This window comes from Symphalangus syndactylus, chromosome 1 (assembly GCF_028878055.3).
Source record: "Symphalangus syndactylus isolate Jambi chromosome 1, NHGRI_mSymSyn1-v2.1_pri, whole genome shotgun sequence".
NCBI lineage: Eukaryota > Metazoa > Chordata > Mammalia > Primates > Hylobatidae > Symphalangus > Symphalangus syndactylus.
In genome coordinates this window covers 63,134,493-63,158,961 of record NC_072423.2, presented here as the reverse complement: position 1 = coordinate 63,158,961, position 24,469 = coordinate 63,134,493, and the positions used below count along the sequence as shown (strand labels likewise).

Below are 24,469 nucleotides of genomic sequence, written 5' to 3'. Positions count from 1 at the left end.
GTTGTGATCTCAGCTCATTGCAACTTCTACTTCCCAGGCTGAAGCAATTCTCCTGCCTCAGCCTCCCGAGTAGCTGGGGTTACAGGTGCATACCACCATGCCTGGCTAATTTTTCTATTTTGGTAGAGACAGAGTTTCACCATGTTGGCCAGGCTGGTCTCGAACTCCTGACCTCAGGTGATCCGCCCACCCTGGCTTCCCAAAGTGCTGGGATTATAGGCATGAGCCACTGTGCCCGGCCAAGAGTTCTTTATGTATTCTAGATACAAGTCCCTTATCAAATACACAATTTGCAAATATTTTCTTGTCCTTTTGTTTTTTTGAGACAGGGTCTCACTCTGTCACCCAGGCTGGAGCGCGAGGTACTTAGTGCAGCCTCCTTGGGCTCAAGCAATCTCCCTGCCTCAGATACCCATGTGGCTGGGACCACAGGTACATGCCACCATGCCTGGCTAATTATTTTTTGTAGACACAGGGTCTCACTTTGTCACTCAGGCTGGTCTTGAACTCCCGGGCTCAAGCAATCCTCCTACCTCAGCCTCCCGAACTGCTGGGATAACAGGTGTGAGTCACTGTGCCTGGCCTTCTTGTCTATTCTTGATGGCGTCCTCTAAAATACAAACTTTTTATTTTAATGAAGTCCAATTAATATTTTTTTGTTGTTGCTCTTGTTTTTGGTGTCATATTTAAGAATCAAGTGCCAAATATGAGGCCATGCAAATTAATCCCTATGTTTTATTCCGTTTTATAGTTTTTAGCTCTTACATTTAGGTCTTTGATCCACTTTGAGTTAATTTATTTAACATATGGTGTGAGGTAGGGCCCAATTTCATTTTTATTTATTTTTTTGCATGTGTGTATCCAGTTATTGCAGCACCATTTGATGAAGAGTATTCTTTTCTCATTGAATGGCCCTGGCACCCTTGTCAAAAATCAGTTGACCACAGATATATTACTTATTCTCAGTTATATTCCATTGATCTATATGTCTATCTTTATTCCAGTACCACACTGTCTTGATTTCCATTGCTTAGTTTTGAAATTGAGAAGTGTGAGTCTTCCTATTTTGTTCTTTTTTCATGGTTGTTTTGCTATTCTAAGTCCCTCAAACTTCTATGTGAATTTCAGAATCAGCTTGTCAATTTCTACAAAGATGTCAGTTGGGATTATAACAGGGATTGCCCTGAATCTATAAAACAACTTGGAGAATACTGATATCTAAACAATATTAAGTCTTTTGATTGATAAACATGGAATGTCTTTCCATTTATTTAGATCCTCGTTAATTTATCTGAATAATGTTCTTTAGTTTTCTGCTTGTTTTTCTTTTTTGGAGATGGAATCTTGCTCTGTCAGCCAGGCTGGAGTGCACTGGCACAATTTCGGCTCCTGCAACCACTGCGTCCCAGGTTCAAGTGATTCTCATGCCTCAGCCTCCCAAGTAGCTGGCATTACAAGCAAGCACCACCACGCCCGGCTAATTTTTGTATTTTTAGTAGAGATGGGGTTTCACCATGTTGGCCAGGATGGTCTCAATCTCTTGACTGTGTGATCTGCCCGCCTTGGCCTTCCACAGTGCTGGGATTACAGGTGTGAGCCACTGCACCCGGCTGTTCTTTAGTTTTAAAGTGTTTTGCCTTCTGTTATAGTTACTCCTGAATATTTCCCATACTATAGTAAATGGAACTGTTTTATTTTCACTTTGAGACTGTCCATTGCAAGTGTACAGAAATACAACTGATTTTTGTATACTGAATTTTCTCTAAGTCTCAGGGTTCATCCCTTATCCATTCTGGAAAATCCTCATTATCCCTTTGATTATTATTGTCTCTCCCCAACTCTCTGGAGCTTCTCACGTTATCCTATATGTCATTTCTTTAATGATTTATAGATCTTTGTATCTGTATGCTGTTTTCTGGGTAATTCTCTCATATCTTCCAGCTCACTATTGGTTTTCAGGTTTTATTTTATATTTCAAGCATACAAAAAACATGGAGAATAATACAATTCTCATTTCCTCATTACCCAGTTAATTATCAGTCATACCATTTTACAACACTTGCCTCAACATTAAAAAAAAAATGGACTTGGCCAGGTGCTGTGACTCATACCTGTAATCCCAGCACTGTGGGAGGATCGCTTGAGGCCAGGAGTTTGAGGCCAGCCTGGGCAAAAAAGCAAGAACCTATCTCTACAAAAAAAAAATTGTTTTTAATTAGTCAGGTGTGGTAGCATATGCCTGTGGTTCCAACTACTCAGGAGGACTGCTTGAACCTAGGAGGTTGAGGTTGCAGTGAGCCATGATTGCATCACTGTATTCCAGCCTGGGTGACAGCATGAGACCTTGACTGTTTTATAGTAATGCACTATTCAGAACAACTCGCTATGGCATAATTTAAAAAATAAATAAAAATAATAACGCACTATAGGACAGGTGTGGTGGCTCACACCTACAGTCCCAACACTTTGGGAGGCCGAGGCAGGAGGATCACTTAAGGCCAGGAGTTCAAGACCAGCCTCACCAACACAGTGAGGCCCGTCTCTTCCAAAAAATAAAGAAATACTTAGACATACACACACTCTATAGATTCAGCTGAAGCTCCCCGATTACCCCTCCCTAACAGTAGTCCCCTCCCTAAGGTAAACACAATCCTGAATTTGATGTTTATCCTTCCCATGCATGTTTGTGTACTTGTTTTAAGTATGTAGTACTTTTGTTTCAAAATGTCATATAAACATGTAACCACCATTATAGCATCATACAGAGTATTTTCACCACCTAAAAATCTTCTGTGCTCTACTTATGCCTTCCTCTTTCCTAACCCATGGCAATCACTGACTTTTTACTGTCTCCACGGTTTTGCCTTTTCTGGAACGTCATACAGTGGAATCATATAGTGAGTAGCCTTTTCAGATTGGCTTTCCTTAGTAATACGATTTAAGGTTCGTCCATGTACTTTCATGGCTTGATAGCACTGAATTTTCATAGCTTTTTAGTACTGAATAATATTCCATTGCATGGATGTAACAGTTTATTTACCCATTCACCTACTGAGGGAAATCTTGGTGGCTTCCAAGTTTTGGCACTTATGGACAAAGCTGCTATAAATATCCACGTGCAGGTTTTGGGGTAGACACATTTTTAACTCATTTGGGTAAATATCAAGGAGTATAATTAGTTTTGTAAGAAACTGCTAAACTATCTTCCAAGGTGGCTGTACCATTTTGTACTCCCACCATCAATGAATGAAAGTTCACTGCCAGCATTTGGTGTTGTAAGTGTTTTGAATTTTGGCCATTCTAATAGATGTGTAGTGGTATCTCATTGTTTTAATTTGTAATTCCCTAATGACATAATGTTGAGCATCTCTTCTCATGTACTTGTTTACCATCTGTATGCCTTCTTTGGTGAGGTATCTGTTCAGGTTGTTTTGTTCATTTTTCAATTGGGCTGTTTGCTCTCTTATTGTTGAGTTTTAGGAGTTATTTGTATATTTTGAATAATAGTCCTTACTAATATATGTCTTTTGCAAACACTTTCTCCCAGTCTGTGCCATGTCTTCTCATTCTGTTGAGGTCTTCAATTTTTCACAATCACAATAATGTTACAGTAGGTGTTCTTATATGGGTCTCCAGGTTTATATGCATTTAGAGTTTCTCTAAGGCAGGCATCTATAAGTGAAATTTCTGGGAGAAGGGTTATCTTCAACTTTACTATGTATTGCAAAGTTGTTTTTCAAATAGTTTTCAAACAATTGTACCAAATTATGGTTATAAGTGGTGGAGTATATTAGTATTCCTACTGCTTCACATTTTCACCCACAGTTGAAACTGACCAACTTTTTAATTTGTGCCAAGCTGATGAGGTATGAAATGGTAGTTTACTGTTTAAATTTGCATTTCGCTGTCTGCTCTAGATAACAGTTGTTTATATTCATAAATATTTTCCTTATGGTTTCTGCTTTTCCTCTCCTGTCTAGAAATCTTTCCTTTATCTTAAAGTCATAAAGATATTCTATATTTACTTCTAAAACTTTCCAACTGGGATTTTTAATCTATACAATGATTTTTTTATTATCTATAAAAATTAAAATCAGATAAATATAATCTATTTTCTCATCCCATTTATCAACTAGCCCACCTTTTCTCTCAATGATTTGTAATGACACACATGTTACACATCCACTTTCCATACATGCAGGCTTCTGTTTCTGGACAAAATGACCTCTCTCCATTCAGTCAGGTTGCCTTGTGTGTCACATCTTTTGGATTCCTAAGTGCCTTATTTTTTTGTTGCTTTTGTGAATGAGACCTTTTTTCTATGGAAATTTTTTGTTATCTTTTTACTTTGTCATTATAATTAAATGTTGCATGTTGGTCAATGCTGGGGGATCATTTCTGCTATCTGTTAGACCTGCTGACTTTCCTTTATGGTGATCTGATTCTTCCGAGTCATGACCTCTTCTCTGCCAACTATTTTTTTTTTTTTTTTTGAGACGGAGTCTCGCTCTGTTGCCCAGGCTGGAGTGCAGTGGCACAATCTCAGCTCACTGCAAGCTCCGCCTCCCGGGTTCACGCCATTCTCCTGCCTCAGCCTCTCCGAGTAGCTGGGACTACAGGCGCCCGCCACCACGCCCGGCTAATTTTTTGTATTTTTAGTAGAGACGGGGTTTCACCGTGGTCTCGATCTCCTGACCTCGTGATCCGCCTGCCTCGGCCTCCCAAAGTGCTGGGATTACAAGCGTGAGCCACTGCGCCCGGCCTCTGCCAACTACTAATAGTTCTATCTTCTCAGTCTTGCAGTAATTTATGATATTACACAACTCACGTCTGTTAGAATCAAAGATCCAATGGTTACTGAAGTATATGGATGCAAACTTGCACATACTAAAATTTTCCATGTGGGAAGTTAAAGTTAGGGGGAGTTAAAGCAAGTGCTTTAAGGAGATTGTTATATTCGTTGTAGTTCAAGTCCTAGGATACAAGCAAAGCAACAACTCTTATTTCCTGGCCAATGAATCTGAAAATTGTGATTTTCCACAGAGTTGACAGGACAACTAAAAGGAACAATTTGCTCTGCTGTCCTGATGCCAGCTGTAAAAGAGGAATAATGAACAGTTTACTTACCGCTGGCAAAACTCTGTCCAACGTAGTACTGTAACTCTTTCACATTTGTTTTCGTCTGGTTTGTAACAGGATCAACATAAACTTCAGTTGCTGTAACATTCAAAAACTGACTCTGTCGAGGGCTACATGTCAGCTCACAAAACAGGTTCAGTAGGTTATAAAAACAGGATGGACATCTAAAGGAAAAGTAAATTATATTCTGCATGATCTCACATGTAATAGGGCCAGCGAGAACGATTTTAAATAGACAAAGAATATTTTAAACTTACTGTAAAGTGACAAATTACCAAGAGAACATATTAAAAATCAGCAATTCTAAACTTAAAACTTCATGTTAAAATAAAGGCACACCTTTAAAAAATGCCCTAATTACTTTCTGCATTTATTGTGTCCAATTATAATTTCAAAAAGAGAGAGACGCTTCTCTGAATTCTGCACTTAATAATTTAGAAACATACATTCTCTGACCTAGAGTAAAGGGACTTTGGAGCATCAGGAAGACAATTATTATTATTATTATTTTTTGAGAAAGGGTCTCACTTTGTCGCCCAGACTGAGTGCAGTGGTGTGATCACAGCTCACTGCAACCTTGAACTCCCAGGCTCAAGCAATCCTCCCACCTCAGCCTCCCAAGTAGCTAGGACTACAGGTGCACACCACCACACCTGACTAATTTTTTAAATTTTTTTGTAGAGATGTAGGTCTCACTGTGTTGCCCAGGATGGTCTCAAACTCCTAAACTCAAGCAACCCTCCTGTCTTGGCCTCCCAAAGTGCTGGGATTATCGACATGAGCCGCTGCACCAGCTGATAGTTTTGATTAAGAAGAAAATAAAATAAAATAATGAGAATTATCATGGGAATCTTCATCTTATAACCTATTGAAAGGTTTTCTTTCAAGCCCCAGAAAATCACTAGGCCCTCCTGAAACACAAGGAGAAATCCCCATGGTTTGTAAAGATAGAGAACAGCAATGTTGTTCTCTGGTTGCATGCACTTCAGGAGCACACAACTGCACAAGAACCATAAGCTGCCTGCTATCCTTCAGGTTCAAAGTTTAAGCTCCTAATGTTGACTTGTTACATGATAAAAGAGCTCTCTTTTCGCTTCGGTCCACTGTTACCTGCAAAAGCTGTTGTTTCATTAGACTTGCATTCTTGCAATCAAGATTACTTTATACTCCGATCCAGTCCCAATGACCATGTAAGACAAAGAATGAAAAAAGTGTGTCCTGGCCTTCAAGAGCCTCTGTTCTAGTGAAGGAGATAGAGAAGCACAGACTCTCTTTCTTTCAGGAGCCCCACTGCTTTACTGCAACAAAGCCAGAAACCACAATTACATTATTCTAATAGGAATCACTCTTGGGGTGCACAGTTTTCAAACCTTTTCCATGTTACTACATTTAATGCCTACAATCACTAATTTTGACAGCTGTATATTTTTCCAAATATCAGGTTGTTTCTCCTATTTGCTATTATAAATCAAGCTTTGGTACCTCTGATAATATGGAGAAAGATTGGCTATCTTTTTATGTTTATGTCCCTATGTCCATAATGCCTCACCTAGGTGGATCCTAAATAAATGTGTTTTGACTGAGTGTACAAGGCTCCAATTTGGTTCCATCAATGTCCACGAGCCTTTTATAGGATATGCTGGCCCAATTACAGTCTCAACTTCTGTTGTTCTGAAAAAACAATTTAGTGGTGGTTTTCCATTCTCTACTGCCAACTTTTGGTAAGAAGCAGAATTTCTTCACTGGAAGCCAACTTGTGCCCTATCACCATCTGCAGTGATATTTGTGCAGATAAGCATTTTCCCTTTTTAATATTTGCTTCCCAAACACCTTTATCAGTGTGCTGAAGTCTGTAAAATTTAGAAAGATACCACAATCTGTTGTTCTAAAGACCACCACCAGCTTGCTCTTTTGCATATTTGAGAATTGCTGGCTAGGCCTAGAGAAGAACATCTATTACCAGGCGCCTTTTCACTGCTCAGGGTCATAGCCAACAGATCAGATAAAAAACTAAGTTTAACAAAACTAGCCAGCTACAGCAGAACAAGCTTGTTAACAGTTCTCCGAGGCCGGCTCTACTGAGGACCTGACTCTACCACATCCCTTCACCAGAGGGAGAGACAAGAATGATGCGCAAAGCAAGGTACGGGGGGAGAGGAAGGACTGCATGATGAGAGTCTCAGGCCAGGCACCTGAGCAGGACCCCTAGGAACCTCTCTTCCCCACAGTGCACAGCTCAAGTTTGAAAGGAGCCTGGCCGCACTGCAGACATTGCAGAGGAAACCAAGCATCAACTCTGAATGCAACTGGGAAGTGAACCAAGTCTGGTAATTATTGTTTTTCTCTTTATTTCTGACAAATTGTAAGAGTGCTTTCTTAAAATAAAACAAAACAGAAACTGACTTAAAAAAAAAAAAAACTGCCTGGGCACTGTGGTTCACACCTATAATCCAGCACTCTGGGAGGCTAAGGTGGGAGGATCATTTGAGACCAGGCCTGGCCAACATAGTGAGACCCTCATCTCTAGAAAAAGACTAAAAATTAGGCTAGGTGCAGTGGCTCATGCCTGTAATCCCAGCACTCTGGGAGGCTGAGGCGGGTGGATGACTTGAGGTCAGGAGATGGAGACCAGCCTGGCCAACATGGTGAAACCCCACCTCTACTAAAAATATAAAACTTAGCTGGGTGTGGTGGCATGTGCCTGTAGTCCCAGCTACTTGGGAGGCTGAGGCAGGAGAATCGCTTGAACCCGGGAGGAGGAGGTTGCAGTAAGCTGAGATCATGCCACTGTACTCCAGCCTCGGTGACAGAGCAAGAGTCTGTCTCAAAAAAAAAAAAAGAAAGAAAGAAAAATATAAATAAAATTAGCTGGACATGGTGGTGCATGCCTGTAGTCCTAGCTGCTCAGGAGGCTAAGGTAGAACAATCACTGGAGCCTAGGAGGTTTAAGCTGCAGTGAGCTGTGATCACACCACAAACCACTGCACTCTAGCCTGGGCAGCAGGGTGAGACTCTGTCTCTATTATACACACATGCATGCATACACATTATACATACATGTATTTTTAATATATAAATATATATTCACCTATTTTAAATGTATACATATATGTATAAATACATACAATATATTAATATACAGACATACAATATATAAATAAAAATATGTAAACAAAGAAAGAATAAATTGAAAGCTGAGCATTACCAGTTCACAAGTATCTATAGCCCAGTTGTTCTGTTTCCCCAGCAGAACCTACCTGGACAGAAACTGTAGGGGCAGCTGCAGGTTGTCTTTTAGTGTCTGAAGCTGCTGAACATCACAACAGAGACTGACATTGCCAAAGAAGAATCCTGGACAGAGTTCCTTCCAGGTGAAACAGCACAGACACGGGAGTAGGCAGTAGTTAAAGTAAGGTCAACATTCCTCAGTGAACTAAGACACATTCATTCATGTAATCCTTTTCAAGTACAAAAGGGTAAGACACATCCTGTATTTGCAAAGTTCTTATAGAATTATTTTAAAAGGCTACACATTTACTACTTATTCACCAGTAGAGACGTTTCTAATTTTCTTTTTATTTGGAAGCTTTCTCTCCTCTCCTGACAATCATATTATGTCTTCTTAGGGTTTTTTGTTTGTTTGATTCAATTCAACCAGAGTGCTACTATTTCTATTAGTAATTCCAGGGAAAGTTGAAACCTTTAATAATTATGATGAAAGCAGCAAGTGAGGACAGGTGCTGTGGCTCATGCCTGTAATCCCAGTACTTAGGAAGGCTGAGGAGGGACGATTGCTTGAGCCTAGGAGTTCGAGACCAGCCTAGGCAACACGGTGAAGCCCTGTCTCCCCAAACAATTTTTAAAAAATTAGCCAGGGGTTGTGGCACATGCCTGTAGTCCCAGCTACTTGGGATGCTGAGTTGAGAGATTGCTTGAGCTCAGGAGGTCGAGGCTACAGTGAGCCGTGATTGTGCCAGTGTACTCTAGCCTCTGGCCAGGACAAAAGAGCAAGGCCCCTTCTGTCTCAAAAACAGAAAAGAAACGAACAAGTGAGCCTAGGAGCTCTGTTATCATGTCAACTTGACTTTTGATTACTTTAAGCCTCTAAAACCAGGCTTTTCACATGATTTTTCCAGTTCTAATATCTCTGTGTATCACAGGATGGTAAAAAAAAGAACAGAAATCAGAATCCTGGTAGCAGCCAAAATTCACAGGCTCTCAGTGGAACACAGAGAAAACACTAAAATGACCAGGGGACAAGGACGTCAAAGCCACTTAGCAACAGAGTCCATTTGAGTCCTGAAATCTAGGAATCAAAAACAGCTAACTCCTAATATATTTTGCAGATGCTGCAAGGGCAACATATGAAGTACCAAGGTCAGTCTCTAAATAGTAACCTGCTATTGGGAAACTTTACGAGAGGTATAAAGTCAGCCCCTGAAAAATTAGGCCTTTGGAGTTACAGTGTTCTTTCTCTGCCACTGTATGTTACAGGTTAGAGTTTTAGAGTCTGGGATAAGACTTAAGCCTATTAGTCTCACCTCCACCTCTACCCTGCAGTAACATTTAAGGAATAATTACAGAGGATCTTGTGAACAGCATTTTGTGTTCCCAATGCCTAAGATAATGAACTTACCTGCACTAAGTCATATCCATCCTTTGGCAATGGTTTTGGTGGGCCAGAATATTCGCAATTGTACCTCTTGTCCCCATATGCAATTCCACACTCTCCATACCAAACACACGACTGTGAAAACACCTACAGAAAGTCAACACAAACTTCAGTGTTACCAGGGTCTCAATGGCAAATTTCAACAAAAAGTGCCCACTCAAGTACAATCACAGAAACTTCCAATGCTACCTGCAAAATGAAGTGACAGCAATAGGCACTTAACATTTTGAAAAATATTAATTAAAGCAGACCAAATGCCTATTTGTCAAGTCAGTGAAGTAGGTAATGGAAATTGCTTATTTACATAATTTCTATTTCCTGCTTATTTGTTGATAAGAGGAAGCTATAGTTCCATGTAAGAAACACTCAGAATCACAGTAGAGAGAAAAGCAAGATAGTGACTTAGCAATTACTAAAGCACTATTTTTACACATCTGCACTAGGAACTATATAAGCTCTAAGTAATGAAAGAATATTTCCATATGTGTTTAGGTTAATTAATATCAACACATCATGAGTAACATGAAGAACAAAACAACAAAACCACAAACATCAACACCCCAATGTAAAGAGCAAGAATGAACTTCCCGTCCTTGAGACTGAAGTAGAAAACAAAGAATGTGCTAACTTTAAGGAAAAACACCGAGAAACACCGAAGCAATCTCAAAAGAAAATTTTAAAACGTCTTATGTAAAGATTTCTCAAAAGCCACTCACATTTCCCATGTGAGAGTCACAAGGTTGTCAGAAAATTCAGCGGAGGGGAGGGGTCAGTGTGAATCATCAGGTCAGTGCCTTGCTCTGAAGGCTGCTGCCCAAAACGCACCCGATCCTCTGCCTCACAGTGGACTCAGAAAGCCACAGAGGGCCCAGCTCACCAGGGCCCCGGGCTTGCAATCGTCTGTTCTACAGGGAAACAGAAGATATCAAGAAGCAGCCATGGCTTCCGAGAACCCTGATGGGAAAGCCATAAAAAAAAAAAAAAAAAAAAAAAAAAAAAATCTGAACAGAAGTCACAATATGAAATTCTCTCCAGTGACAGTGGCACATGACCTGCACACAGGCAAGAAGCTAAGTCAGGCTGTGTTGGTCCCTCAGTATCAAAATACAAATCCCACAACAGTCCCTGAAGCCCAAAAACATGAGAGAAAAAGTCAGCAGGAGATTGGGATTTGTATGTGTGGAGAAATCCAAGGCATCGATATCACTTTTCTCTGAATTCATTTTTCAGATGTTCTAAAATAAAAATTAGGACTTAACTCCTCTTGACTCTTTGAAAGTCATGTTTAGGCCACAAAGGAGGGAAATTATACAAATAAGGAAGTGACAACAAGCCTTCAACAAAGCCACATACGAACACTGTGCCAAGATTCCACCACTATTTTTATATAAAGAGAATCCCAACTGTTACTCCCATAAACCTGGCGATTCTAAAGAAAAAAGAAACGTATTGCAACTCTGGGTTTCCAACTAATGAATGGAAAAAAGTCCTAATGAGTAAAAGTCATTATCCTTCTAACTGAAGTTTGAAAAGGCAGAAGCTGACTACAGAGGCAGAGGAAACTGCAGAGGTTTACGTGAAATTTTAAACACAAAGAACTCCTCCCTAGACCTCGCAGAACTCTCCAGGCAGGCCTGTCTCTGCCTCAGGGGCACTCTGGCTGGTTACCCACAGGAGCAGGGGTGACAGAGACAGACGTGCGGTCAACACACTGCAGCTCTGGCCTGACAAACAGGACGGGTGTCTGGAGTCTAAATCCCCTTACTCAGCACTTGGTACTGTAGATGTGAATAAAGATGACCCATTGCTGTTTAGGTTCCTTTTCACAAAGATCATTCATTATTTATTTCAAAGCAAGTGCTATTTCCACCCACTTGGTGGAAGAGGGGTGGGTGAGAAGGCGGCACAGAGTGGGACTCAGTCTTGGGTTCTGATCCCAAGAGCTCCTGAGGCTCTCAGTGTGCTTGTTGAGCTGGATTGCACCTGGGATCACACCTGGAGCAGGTTACCTAACCACGTAGGAGTTTTCCTACCTGGGAAATGAAGCTCATAAGCTCTGCCTACCTCACAGGTTCCTGTGAAGATCAAGTAAGGGCCTATTTGTACATATATAGTAAGTACTCAGTAAACTACACAGCACCATGCAATCAAATATAAGGGATTATTATTAATGTCTTCTACCTGCTTGAGACCTTGGCAAAGAGGTTCCAAAGACTTAAAAAAGTAACACCTGAGCCCAGGAAATTTGGGCTTGAATCAACACTCAGGTTTGCTTCTCAAAAAGTCGTCTTCTAGAGACACAGCAGAGAAGACCAAAAAACAAACAAACAAAAGTCATCCTGGCCAGGAGGAGTGGCTAACGCCTATAATCCCAGCACTTTGGGAGGCCAAGGCAGGTGGGTCCCTTGAGCCCAGGAGTTTGAGACCAGCCTGGGCAACATAGTGAAACCCTGTCTCTTAAAAACAACAACAACAACAGGCCGGGCGTGGTGGCTCACACCTGTAATCCTAGCACTTTGGGAGGCTGAGGCAGGCGAATCACCTGAGGTCAGGAGTTTGAGACCAGCCTGATCGACATGGAGAAACCCTGTCTCTACTAAAAATACAAAATTAGCCAGGTGTGGGGGGTGCATGCCTGTAATCGCAGCTACTTGGGAGGCTGAGGCAAGAGAATCACTTGAACCCAAGAGGCAGGGGTTGTGGTGAGCCAAGATTGTGCCATTGCACTCCAGCCTGGGCAACAACAGCGAAACTGTCTCAAAAAACAAACAAAAAACCAAAACAAACAACAACAACAACAGCCAAAAATTAGCCGAGCCTAGTGGCACATGCCCATAGTCCCAGCTACTCCGGAGGCTGAGGTGGGAAGATCACTTGAACCCAGGAGCTTGAGGCTGCAGTGAGCTGAGATAGCACTCCAGCCTGGGCCACAAAGTGAAACCCTGTCTCAAAAAAAAAAAAGTCATCCTGCCTAAAGAAGCGACCTAAGCCAGCAGGACCCAGAGACTCACAAAGCACTGGCAGTGTCCTAGGCTTAGGCGCTGTTTTAAATGCTCTTCATATGTTAACCCAATTCATCCTACAACAGTTTGATGAGGGAGGCGTTATTATACCCCTTTTACAGATGCAGAAACGAAGGCACTGAGGCTAAATAACTTGTCCAAGGTCACAGTGGCAAAGCCAGGATTCCAAACAGAGCAGTTGACTCCAGAAACAGACTCTCAATAAAAGAGAATCAGCTGCATCATGAAAGTCCTCCCTGTAGCATCACACCCTCCCCAAACCCCACCGTGTGCAAGAGCATGAGCACCTGTGCACTCAACAGATGCACAATGGGAGAAGCTCAGCCTTCACTCCCTTCTCACCAACAGCTGAAAGTGGAGAGCCAGCTTCCTGGCCCCCAGGCCTGCCTCTGCAGCTGCTCCACCCCAGGGGCCTCCACACCTCCATCTCTTTCTTCTGTGTTTTTAACCTCATCTCTCTCTCGGTCCCTTCACCTGCACCTCCCTACAAACACTGCTCTAATTATATCCACAAACCCCTCTCTTAGCTTCAGTCATCTCCAGCTTCTCTCCAGCAGCACTTTCCACTAGCTGCCCGACAGCCTCAGTGCTTAAGACAAAACCAATCTTTCCTCTATTTGTATTTCCTATTCCTCTTCAACAGAGTTTCAAATGAAAACCTCAGACACCTTTCGAACCCACCTCCCATAGTGAACCTATCGCTCACTCCCAGGGAGGCTCCCTCGTGCAGCCTCCTGCTCTCACTCGGACCTGGCAGTGTCTCCCGTGCAGATGCCTGCCGCTTGCCTCTTCTGGAACAGTGCTCAAAGTTTTCTGCTGCTTAGAAACCTACAACCCACCCTTCCCACTGCCTGTGCCACAAGCTCCAGACACCTCACTCTGGCTCTGCCCACTCTCCTTTCTACAGTATTCCAAACCTATCACTCTAACCGCCTACCCTTCCTTCCCTCTCTCCCACACGAGGTAGGACCTGCCTGCCTCTGCCTTGGTCATGCCCTAGGATCAAGCAAAATTTATGAGAATTGCAAAGTTGTGATGTTGGGAGAAGTTGCAAGAGTATTTTCTCACGTTTGTCTCCACTCCCTTGTAAGATGGGAAAATCCTAGAGGGCAGAGCCTAGGTGTGTAATCCTTTCTTTGAAATTCCCTACTGTATCGCATCTGGTGTTCATGGATGCAGAACTTGTCAAAACTCACAATGAGCTGAGGGAGTACAACTGGATTATCTAAGTTCAGAAATGAGAAGTGCTGACTGTTTTGGCTTCTACCCGAATTTAGTAGTTACACAGCTAAAGAGTTTCTATTTTTAAAGGTTAGATCATATGGATATTTCACAACATGCTCTAGAGTTTAATTATTATGAAAATGACTGGATAGGGAAGCTTCTTTCAACAATGATAGAAACAGTTCAGGAAAGGTTAAAAAATGCCCCTTCTAGGCCAGGTGCAGTGGCTCACGCCTGTAATCCCAGCACTTTGGGAGGCCAAGGTGGGCAGATCACGAAGTCAGGATTCGAGACCATCCTGCCTAACACAGTGAAACCCCGTCTCTACTAAAAATACAAAAAATTAGCCGGGCGTGGTGGCAGGCGCCTGTAGTCCCAGCTACAGGCTGAGACAGGAGAATGGCGTGAACCCGGGAGGCGGAGGTTGCAATGAGCCAAGATCGTGCCACTGCACTCTAGCCTGGGCAACACAGAGAGACTCCGTCTAAAAAAAAAAAATGCCCCTTGTGCTATATGTCAGCAACTATGGCAACTGCTAAATTGGACCCCATTCAAGAGCTCCATAAGCACACATTATCATATGGAAAAGCTCTGAACTCAGTGAGAATTCTATTCCACTGCCTTTAGGAAATCCTAAAGCATTAAGTAACATATTCAAATACTTACTGAACATCTATTGTTCTCTAGGCATGGAGGTAAAATAAATAAATGAAACAAAAATACTTACCGAACATCGACTGCATGCCTCATTTTCTCAGATACTCTATGCAGTGGCACAGCAGAATTTTACAGGTAAGTGAACTCAGGCTCAAAGATACTCTGAGGTCACATGGCTCATAAATAACATGATTTTGAACACCAAGTTAAGCATTCTCCACCCATCCCCCTTGTCCTCCTGCCTCCCCCACCCCCAGCTTCTGTACCATTTAAACTCTAGTTCAGTTTGTGCAGTGATGTATCCTCAGAAATGGAGAATGCACTGGAGACAAACTGTCCCATCCACGATGATCCTATACAAGTGTTCCTTCCATATAAACTTGTTCACTTGTAGAAATAATGCCTCCCATTCCTATCTTTTAAAGTATCTCTCTAGGCAGTTGTCAAGCAATGACTCACTTACTCAGTACCACTGACAGTCCTCAACCCCAGGGTAGGACTTGGCCATCCACCAGAGCTGGGAGTGCATGGCTTGGCACCAACACTTGTGCCCCTGTCCTGGATGGGTAAAGCCAATGGCAAAACACGGAGAGATACCCAGCTCAAGCTCCAGCGAGGGGATGGAGGAGAGGGGTTTGCTGGTTAACTTCCCTACCTCATTGCTTCTCCAGAGAGCAGAGGCTGGCCTGGCCAGTCAGGACAACACAGGCTGGAGTGGAGGGAGTGGCACGGAGAATCCTGTCCAGAGATTAAGCTGCCTGCTGTTTCTTTGGAGTCAGGGAGGCAGACCAAACAAATATGGCAGGATATTTAGGGTGGAGGCTGCCAGGCTGGTCTGACTTCTATTGACGGAAATCTCTGTAAGTGTTTTATAGCCAGCCTGGCATGAACATATCTACATAACAAAGGATAATTTGTGTGTGCACCAGGCCTGACTGCATGTGGGTGTTTAAGTCATATATTTTGAGTGTTAGGTGTGCTCAGCTAGTCCAACTCTTCGTTTTACAGATAACCCCTTTAGCTTCCAGTTTTTTCTATGACTCACCCAAGGTCATATTACTAGTTAGTCTTAGACATTTAGGAGCCACAAAACTAAAACAAAACTATGAAAGTGGGTGCCGGTATACACTGTCTGCAGTTTTTTCCCTATGGAATGTTCACAGTGTGGTGACTGAATCACGGGTCAGGCCAGCAGGCTAAACCCATTCCTGATCTATTACAGACTACTGCAAGAGCCACACAGGGGATGGAACCAGGCCTTGAATGAGACTGCTCTACTAGCCAAGTGGAATATCTGCTGAACACCCGTTCAATTAAGCTTGCTAAACACCATTAATCTAGCCTTGAATTTCAAAAAACTAGGGCACAGAAGTCAGAAGATGGCAGTTCAAACACCCAATCTGCCATCTACTAGCTAAGTGACCTTGGGACAAATTTGACCCTTGATGTCTGCATCTATAAAACAGGAAAAACAGCATTACACCTACCGTAAAGGGGCTCTGTGAGGATAAAACAAGATCGGATGTGATAGCAATGGAGTACTATGCAAAATTTGGGTAGCTTTTGTCTCTAGTCTTATGTAATCTAGTATATAGCACCCTGCAAATTTTTTTTAAGTGCTTTACTGATGTAATTTACATACCATAAAATTCACCCTTTTCAAGTGAACAGTTCAATAGTTTGGGGCAACAATTAGGCAACTCTCCCGGCTATTTTCTCTAGTTTTCCTCTTGTCCACCTGATACATTAATTTATCCTCCAAAGCTCAGCTCAAAAATGGACTCTCCATAACATTTTATCTTTATTCTTATCTGAGCACTTCTTACTGTATTACCATTTTTTTTATGTATCCAGCCTTCCCCCCATCAACAATGAAGACAGTGATAGTAATTACGAACATTTGCACAGCACTTTACAGTGTATAGACGGACCTTTTTTCTTTTTTTTACTATTTACTTATTGTTTTGGACTAGTCAAGTGCAGTAGTGAGAAGAAGGAAAGAGTAGATCAAGGAGTTCGATCTGTAACTGACTTTGATCAATTGATAACGCACTACCTTAGGACCAGCCTAGACTGATTTTTTTAAATGGGTTAATTCTTTTGATCTTATCCTTTGTTGTGTCCAGGGCAGCCAATTCATGTTTATGAAATTATTTTGAGCTCCTCTTGTGACCCAAGCAAGGGACAGTAATAAGATAAAATTTTAAAGCTTCTCTCAAATCCTCCAACAGAACACCTGCACCAAAGAGAGTTGGTTTTTTAAAAGTTTTGTTGCCAAAGCAAATGTTCCAAAAATTTGAAAGCGAGAGGCACAGTCCAGATGAAGAAAAACCTGGCTGGCCGCAGCTGATCATTGCCATCACCTAGAAACCAATTGTAAATCCAATTTTGATTGCCACTAGTTTCTAAGTCTCTCCCCAAAATCCATTTCAAGGCCCAAATATCTTATGATTAAAGAGTCCCAGTGGGCCAGGCATGGTGGCTCACACCTGTAATCCCAGCACTTTGGGAGGCTGAGGTGGATGGTATCACTTGAGCTCAGGAGTTCGAGACCAGCCTGGGCAAGCTGGCAAAACCCCCTCTCTACTAAAAATACAAAAAATTAGCTGGGCATGATGGTGCATACCTATAGTCCCAGCTACTCGGGAGGCTGATGTGGGAGAATCACCTGAGCCCGGGAGGTCGAGGCTGTAGTGAGCCAAGATCGTGCCACTGTGCTCCAGCCTGGGCAACCAGAGTAAGACCTGGTCTCGGAAAAAAAAAAAAAAAAGATTCCCGGGCCAGCACGGTGGCTCATGCTTGTAATCCCAGCACTTTGGGAGGCCAAGGTGGGAGGATCTCCAGCCCAGGAATTCAAGACCACCTTGGGCAACACAGCAAGACCCTGTGTCTACAAAAAATTTAAAAATTAGTTGGGCATGGTGGCATGCACCTGCAGTCCCAGCTACTTGGGAGGCTGAGACGGAAGGATAGCTTGAGCCCAGGGTCAACGCTGCAGTGAGCCACAATCACACCACTGCACTTCAGCCTGGGGGAAGAGTGTGAGACCCTGTTTCAAAAAAAAAAAAAAGAGTCCCAAGTCAAGTGTCCTGGCCACATTTGTAGATGATATTGGAGAGCAATAGTTATTGCTCTTAAGGAGCCTGCAATTCGGTAGTTCAATTAGAAAATATTTGTCTTTCACAAGCATAGTTGGTACAGTTAATCCAATTTTACAGAGGAGGAAACTGAGGCTCCAGAGGATAACTGGCTTACCCAAGATCACTCTTGGGAACAGAGAAGAGTCAAGACCCACACCAAGGTCTTTTAATGAGGCAACAAATGCTGTTGCAGCAGTTTAAACAAAGATTCAGAACTTCAGAGGGAAGGCATTCTAGTTAGGGGAACAGGACAAGAATGTCGTAGATAATGTAGCATGTGAAATGGGGCCCTGGAAGACAGGCAGGATTTTGCTAGCAAGCAGTTCATTTTGACTGGAGAGCTGATGCCCTTCACAGAGCTGGAGGTCAAAGGGCAGAAAGGGGCACCTGAGATCAGAGACAACTGATCCAGGCTTCTGCTGTAGGTAATTTGCCATGCTTAGAATACTGCATCCCTTTTAGGAGTGGAGAGTGAGGGTTACCCAGGAAAGAGAGAGCACACTGTCTTCATGACCAGAGTGATTCTTTGTTCTGGGTAATATAACAAACACTGGAGGAATACAAAGGCCTATTCAGCGAGTCCTTTTCCCTCTGCCCACTGGCTCAAATTTAAAAAAATCCCATTTTCCCCTTGATTACTTATGTTAGTAAAATTTCTGATCACAGCATCAGTCAAGGAGTGGGAAAGATGGGGAAAGATTTCCCACAGTCATTCCAATTTCAGATAGTTGTTCTTAATCACTCACAGGTCAAAAGATTAACCATTCCCAGTCTTCTCAGGAAAAGCCATTTTAATGCTTAATTTCTACCCAAGCTTCTCTATGTTCCAAGTCCCTCAAGATAAAGCTTACCAAAATTACAGCCAGGAGAAATAAAGGCTATGTCTCAAAACTGCATATACTTTTTAGATGACTACAGCGTTTTAAAAACAAGGCAGCTTAGTAATGTTATTTCATCATCTGTACATATTGAACATTAAGAAAAAGCAAAAATCCCAACATGTATTTCAGACCTTACACAGGACAACTAGTCTGTAACTCCATGATAGAACTCTACTAGCGCTCAGACTGAAGCTAGATGAGCTGCTATCATTGGTATGAATTCTAAAAGCAGACTCTCCCAATCTGTTTGGCTTCAAGGCTCCATCCCTATCTGTTCAGGTGCACTGAAAGCTTTCAGACATGAGGAACTTTTAAAATAACAATAGGATTATTTCCAATTAAGGTTTACAGACATTGAAAAGGCTTCCAGGCATTTTTGCTAGAGACTTACAACAAACCTCTGACCTATCCCAAATGTCATAGAAGCACTCATTGACCATCAGCCTTGGGTACTTGAGATTTAAAAAATATTTGAGAGATAAACCTACTTAATAATGTGAAGCCTAGCTGGGCGAGGTGACTCACACCTGTAATCCCCACATGAGGCGGGCGGATCGCTAGAGGTCAGGATTTCGAGACCAGCCTGACCAACATGGCAAAACCTCATCTCTACGGAAAATACAAAAATAAGCTGGGCGTGGTGGTGGGCACCTGTAATCCTAGCTACTTGGGAGGCTGAGGCACCAGAATTGCTTGAATCCAGGGGGCAGAGGTTGCAGTGAGCCGAGATTGCACCACTACACTCCAGCCTAGGCAACAGAGACTCTGTCTCCAAAAAAAAAAAAAAAAAAAAAAGGGGGGGGGAAGCCTATTTAAGGTCCTGATCTAAAACTCTAGGTGGGGCCAGGAGTGGTGCTCACAATATCCCAGTGCTTTGGGAGGCCAAGGTGGAAGGACTGCTTGAGGCCAGGAGTTCAAGGCTGCAGTGAGCTATAATGGCGACACTGCCCCCAACGCCTGGGCAACAGAGCAAGAACCTGTCTCTGAAATAAATAAATTTTAAAAATAAATTTAAAAAACTCTAGAGAAACAGAATAGCCATATTTTCTCTAAGCCACACAATTGCTATTACTTATTTCTCTCTCTTTTTTTTTTGAGATAGGGTCTTGCTCTATTGCCCAGGCTGGAATACACTTAGCGTGATCACAGCTCACAGCAGCCTCAACGTCAACAATGAAAAGAAAAACAAAATGTTTTTAAGACGGGGGTTTCACCATGTTGCCCAGGCTGGTCTCTTAGTCCATTACTGGATCAACATCACCTATCCCCTTCTGAGAACTAAACAGAAGTCGAAGGAGAGTTTTTTTCTACTCCACGGAACCCCTTCTCCCGATTCACTACTTCCTATTGATGCCACACCTATGTGAGGGGCGTTAATGTGCACAAGGACACAATTCTCCGGAGGCACTCTCATCCTGATTTGGTTTAACGAGAGCCACAGCGTGACACTGCCCCACTCCAGTTTTAAAAGGAAACTACAGACACACAAATAGTGAGGTGCTCTTTCCCAAAGCTATTAAACCAAGCAAAAGCCCCCAGAAGGAGTCAGCAGGACACCGAGTTCCAGGCCCCATCCTGTCGCTGGCTAATAGTGACAAGCGGAAATTCAATACCGCCCTGTGAGTCTCAGTGTCCTGTGGTGTAAAAAGAAGTTGATGAAAAGTAACCTGCCCTCTTTAGAAGACCAAGCTGACTTATGTCAAGTACTCAAGGCAGTTTCACTGGGTGCTTGAGGAAGTTTGTGTCTCTTCTTTACCTCTGCTTCCACCTCCATCCTCAGGTGATGAGAAGAGGAAATAAAGTGGTTAGAGCTCCTAAATTTTGAAGTTCGTGCGCATGATGCAGAATTTTTTAAAAAGTAAGTAGTGTCCCTATCCCACTCTACCCACTTTCCTCCCTTCTTCTGGTGCCACATCCTACACAGAGAAATTAGGTCACCACAGATGGGACAAGCTCACAACAGGTCACCCAAGCCCCCACTGCCACCCTCTTCCAGACCACAGGAAAGAGAGCGTGGTCGGAGACAGAAAACAGGACAAGTGGGGGACCTCCGAGCTCTCCATCGCTAGACCAACTTCCCCAGGACCCGGGCCTGAGCCCTCGCTGGGCCCGTCGCCCTCCCCGGCTCTCGGCCCCGCCACGTCCCCACAGGGCGTCCCGGTGGCCGGCGACCGCTCACCTGCGCTGGACACAGTAGCAGCAGGAGGAGGCCAAGGGCCAGGCCGCGAGCGCTCATGCTGTGGCCGCGCAAGGCTGCGGACACCGGCGGCGTTCGGCTGGTTGGGCTCCCCGGCGGCCGTTCTACTTCCCCGGGCTGTTTCAGCAACCCGCGCAGGAGGAGCGGAGGAGCGCAGGAGCAGGCGCGGACCAAGGCAGCAAGCTGCGCACGCAGGTCAGGAAGGAAGAATACGTCGTCGGCTCCACCCCTTCTGGGAGGTGCCGCTGCCGAGACTCCCCGGCCCGGGCTGGGGCGGGGCCAGGGCCGCCGCGACCCCTCTTCAAGGTCCCCCGTTGCCCTTCTCCTCGGCCCCTGCAATCTCCGGGGGCCAGGCGCGGGACTTATGGAGTCTGGCTCGGCCCGGGAGGGTATCTGTGGAGTTGTGCCAACAGTTTCTGGCCGTGATGCTTTCCCTTTTCGTCTCTGGGTTGGAGGGGGCGGGCGAGGTTTCAGCGAAGGGTAGTGCTGTTCTAGGAGACTTCCGGGTAAGGTCCCGCCCGGCCGCGGAGTCTCTGTTTATTTCTGCTCCGACAATTACGCTGAGCGACTTCTCCTCCCAACCCAGTCACCTGAAAGGAATCCGGACCCCGGCACTTTCTAGCAGAGCCCGGGGCAGTGACGCGCGGTGGCCTGACAGTGTGATGATCCACGAGTGTGGCGGGGCGGGGCGGGGCGGAGCGCGGGGTGGGCGGTGGCCTTGCGGCCAGGCCCGGGAAAAAAAGTGCGGGAGCCTCGCCACCTGCTGGCCCAGCCGCGCAGCGCAAGCCCGTGGGCGTGAGGAAACCCCGAGGTGGGGACCAGGGTCTATTTTCAGTAATACGTGAAGGTAGATAAAGAAGACGCATTGTCATTTTTGAGCCATGCATTTAATATATGTATTTATCTTTAACTCTAGTTGTATGTGTTTCTGGTAACATTTTCCCGCAAATTTCAAGTATTCAGACCCCTCAAAAGCATCTGTCATTTCCATTTTGAAGTTAAGAAAATGGAGGTAAAGATCTCTTTCCCAACCGTGAAAGCAAATTTACAGTGAAAAGACTAAACCTTCATCTGGAGCAATGACGGAACCCCGCCCCGAGGAGTCCCATGATGCAGATGACCTTCCCATCCCTACCCTATAAAGTGCTGTTTCACTTTCTGTCTTGCCTCCTCACCTCCTCAGCTCTGAGATGTCCACCTGGCTGGCCTGGCAGTGAAACTATGGGGATTTCTTCAGGACCTTCAGCCTAGGTCCTCCACAATGACCTCGTGGTCCTCATTCAGCTGCGTGCTCTCGCTTCCCACTCCCCAGGCTCCAGCTCCTGGTGCCCCCACTGAGGATCAAGTCCCGTGTCTGCCTTCATGCAGGGAGCCTCAAACGGCCATCCCTAGACAGGAGCAGGAGCATCTCCTTGGAACTTGTGAGAAATGTAAATTCTCAGCCCGGGCAATGTAGCAAGACTCCATCTATAAAAAAAAAATTTTTTTTTAAGTTAGCTGGGCATGGTGGCACACACCTGTAGTCTCAGCTACTAGGGAGGCTGAGGCAGGAGGATTGCTTGAGTCCAGGAGGCTACAGTGGGCTATGATCATGCTGCTGCACTCCAGCCTGGGTGATAGAGCAAGACCCTGTCTCAAGGAGAGAGAGAGAGAGGAAAATGTTCCAGTAATATTTCCAAGTTTATGAATTACTTTGAAGGTTCTAAGTTTCCATAACCCTCCTTGGGGAAGAATAATTCTGGTTCCTGTGACTTACTTCAGGGGTGCAGGAGGGCTGGAGGCAGGAGGGCAGGAGAAGGTCATGGGTAGACTTTGTTTCTGAGGCTGCTTCTGAGACCTTCTAATCTCCTTTAGTTCAAAGTACTTAGCATGCCAAAGCCTCCTACTTTGGGGTATCGTTTTCTGAGCTCCAGTAGTTGAGATCCAGAGGCTTTTTTGTTGAAAGAATATTCAATACCATCTTCATAAGGACTATTCAATGTTGACCTCAGAGCAATAAAGTAGAAAATGGGGGGAAATGAAATTATTAGACATGTGCATCTTTATAAATGTGCAGAAATATCTTCCAGAAAACTTATATGAAGTGGAAAGCATACATATGTGAATATAATATATAAACATTTTAAACAAGTGGGCATATATAGCACACAGGTCTCATCTGGCTTCTTTGGTTTTAGCAGTATGCTTTCCTACCTCACTCCTTTTAATAGCTGTAAAGGATTTTTATTATGCATATGTAACACTTCTGAAGCCATACTCAGAGCAGTGTCTAAATCAATGAAATATAAATCACCAACCAACAAGTATTTCAAAATAACTCAATTCCTCTGCTTGCATTCCTGGTACATATGAAGAGTTTGTGTGGTCCCAGCAATGCATTATAAATTTGTCTTTCCTTTTTATGTTGTTGTTTTTTTTTTTGAGACAGAGTCTTGCTCTGTCGCCCAGGCTGGAGTGCAGTGACATGATCTCAGCTCACTGCAACCTCCACATCTCAGGCTCCAGAGATTCTCATGCCATCAGCCTTGGGTACTTGAGATTTAAAAAATATTTGAGAGATAAAACTACTTAATAATGTGAAGCCTAGCTGGGCGAGGTGGCTCACACCTGTAATCCCCACATGAGGCGGGCGGATCGCTAGAGGTAGCTGCGCTACCATGCCCAGCTAATTTTTTTTGGATTTCATAAGAGATGGGGTTTCACCATGTTGGCCAGGCTGGTCTTGAACTCTTGGCCTCAAGCAATCCACCAGCCTCAGACTCCTGAAGCGCTGGGATTACAGGTGTGAGCCACTGCTCCCAGCCCCCCTTTTCTTTTCCGTATACTTCGTCACATTCCTGAGCTTTCCTGGAGACCACAAAGCCTGGCATCTTTCTGTGCCCTCTGCTTTCCCGATCATGCTGCATCACCAAAGTCTAAACACTTTGAACATTTCCCTTGTAGAGGGAGAGGAGAAAGTTGACCCAAGACTAAATTATCTGTAGCTGGCAGATGGTAGGGGAAGGCTGGAAATATATTAATAATTTTTGATCCACTACGTAACTTATTTAATCAATCTCTTCTTGGGCATTTAGTTTGTCACTTGTTATTGGAAATGATGCAATGAACATCCTTGTATCTTTTTAAAAAGTTTTTTTTTCTGGGAGAGAGTCTCACTCTGTCGCCAAGTCTGGCGTGCAGTGGCATGACCATGGCTCGCTGCAGCCTCTACCTCCTGGGCTCAAGCAATCCTCTCACCTGTGCACCACCACTCCTGGCTAATTTTTGTATTTTTTGTAGAGACGGGGTTTCGCCATGTTGCCCAGACTGGTCTTGAACTGCTGGGCTCAAGCAATCTGCCTGCCTCAGCCTCCTAAAGTGCTGGGATTACAGGCGTGAGCCACCACTCCTAGCCCATTCTTGGATCTAAATCTTTGCAATCATGTACAAATAGAACTGTTGGAAATACTTTTATATTGTTGGATCAAAGGAAATGTGTATTTAAGTTTTGATTGTTGTCAAATTGCCCTCCAAAGAAATTGCAGCCAGCAATGTAT

General features: G+C 43.8%; 1 protein-coding gene across 3 annotated transcripts in view; it reads right to left on the bottom strand.

Moving 5' to 3' along the window:
* NPC1 (NPC intracellular cholesterol transporter 1) overlaps window positions 1-21,627 on the bottom strand; it is a 53,695-nt gene extending 32,068 nt beyond the window's left edge. Inside the window, exons 1-4 of one of the 3 annotated variants that reach the window (XM_055236183.2) lie at window positions 20,916-21,627; window positions 9,776-9,898; window positions 8,397-8,503; window positions 5,128-5,303 (exon numbers count right to left, since the gene is read on the bottom strand). In XM_055236183.2, the coding sequence (XP_055092158.2) occupies window positions 5,128-5,303; window positions 8,397-8,503; window positions 9,776-9,898; window positions 20,916-20,972 (463 nt within the window). In that variant the 5' untranslated portion in view covers window positions 20,973-21,627. Of the gene's footprint in view, window positions 1-5,127; window positions 5,304-6,249; window positions 6,438-8,396; window positions 8,595-9,775; window positions 9,899-20,915 lie in introns of those variants that run through there. The other 2 variants (XM_063614681.1, XM_063614735.1) reach the window with 2 other exon arrangements.
* Between the last annotated feature and the right edge of the window lie 2,842 nt (window positions 21,628-24,469).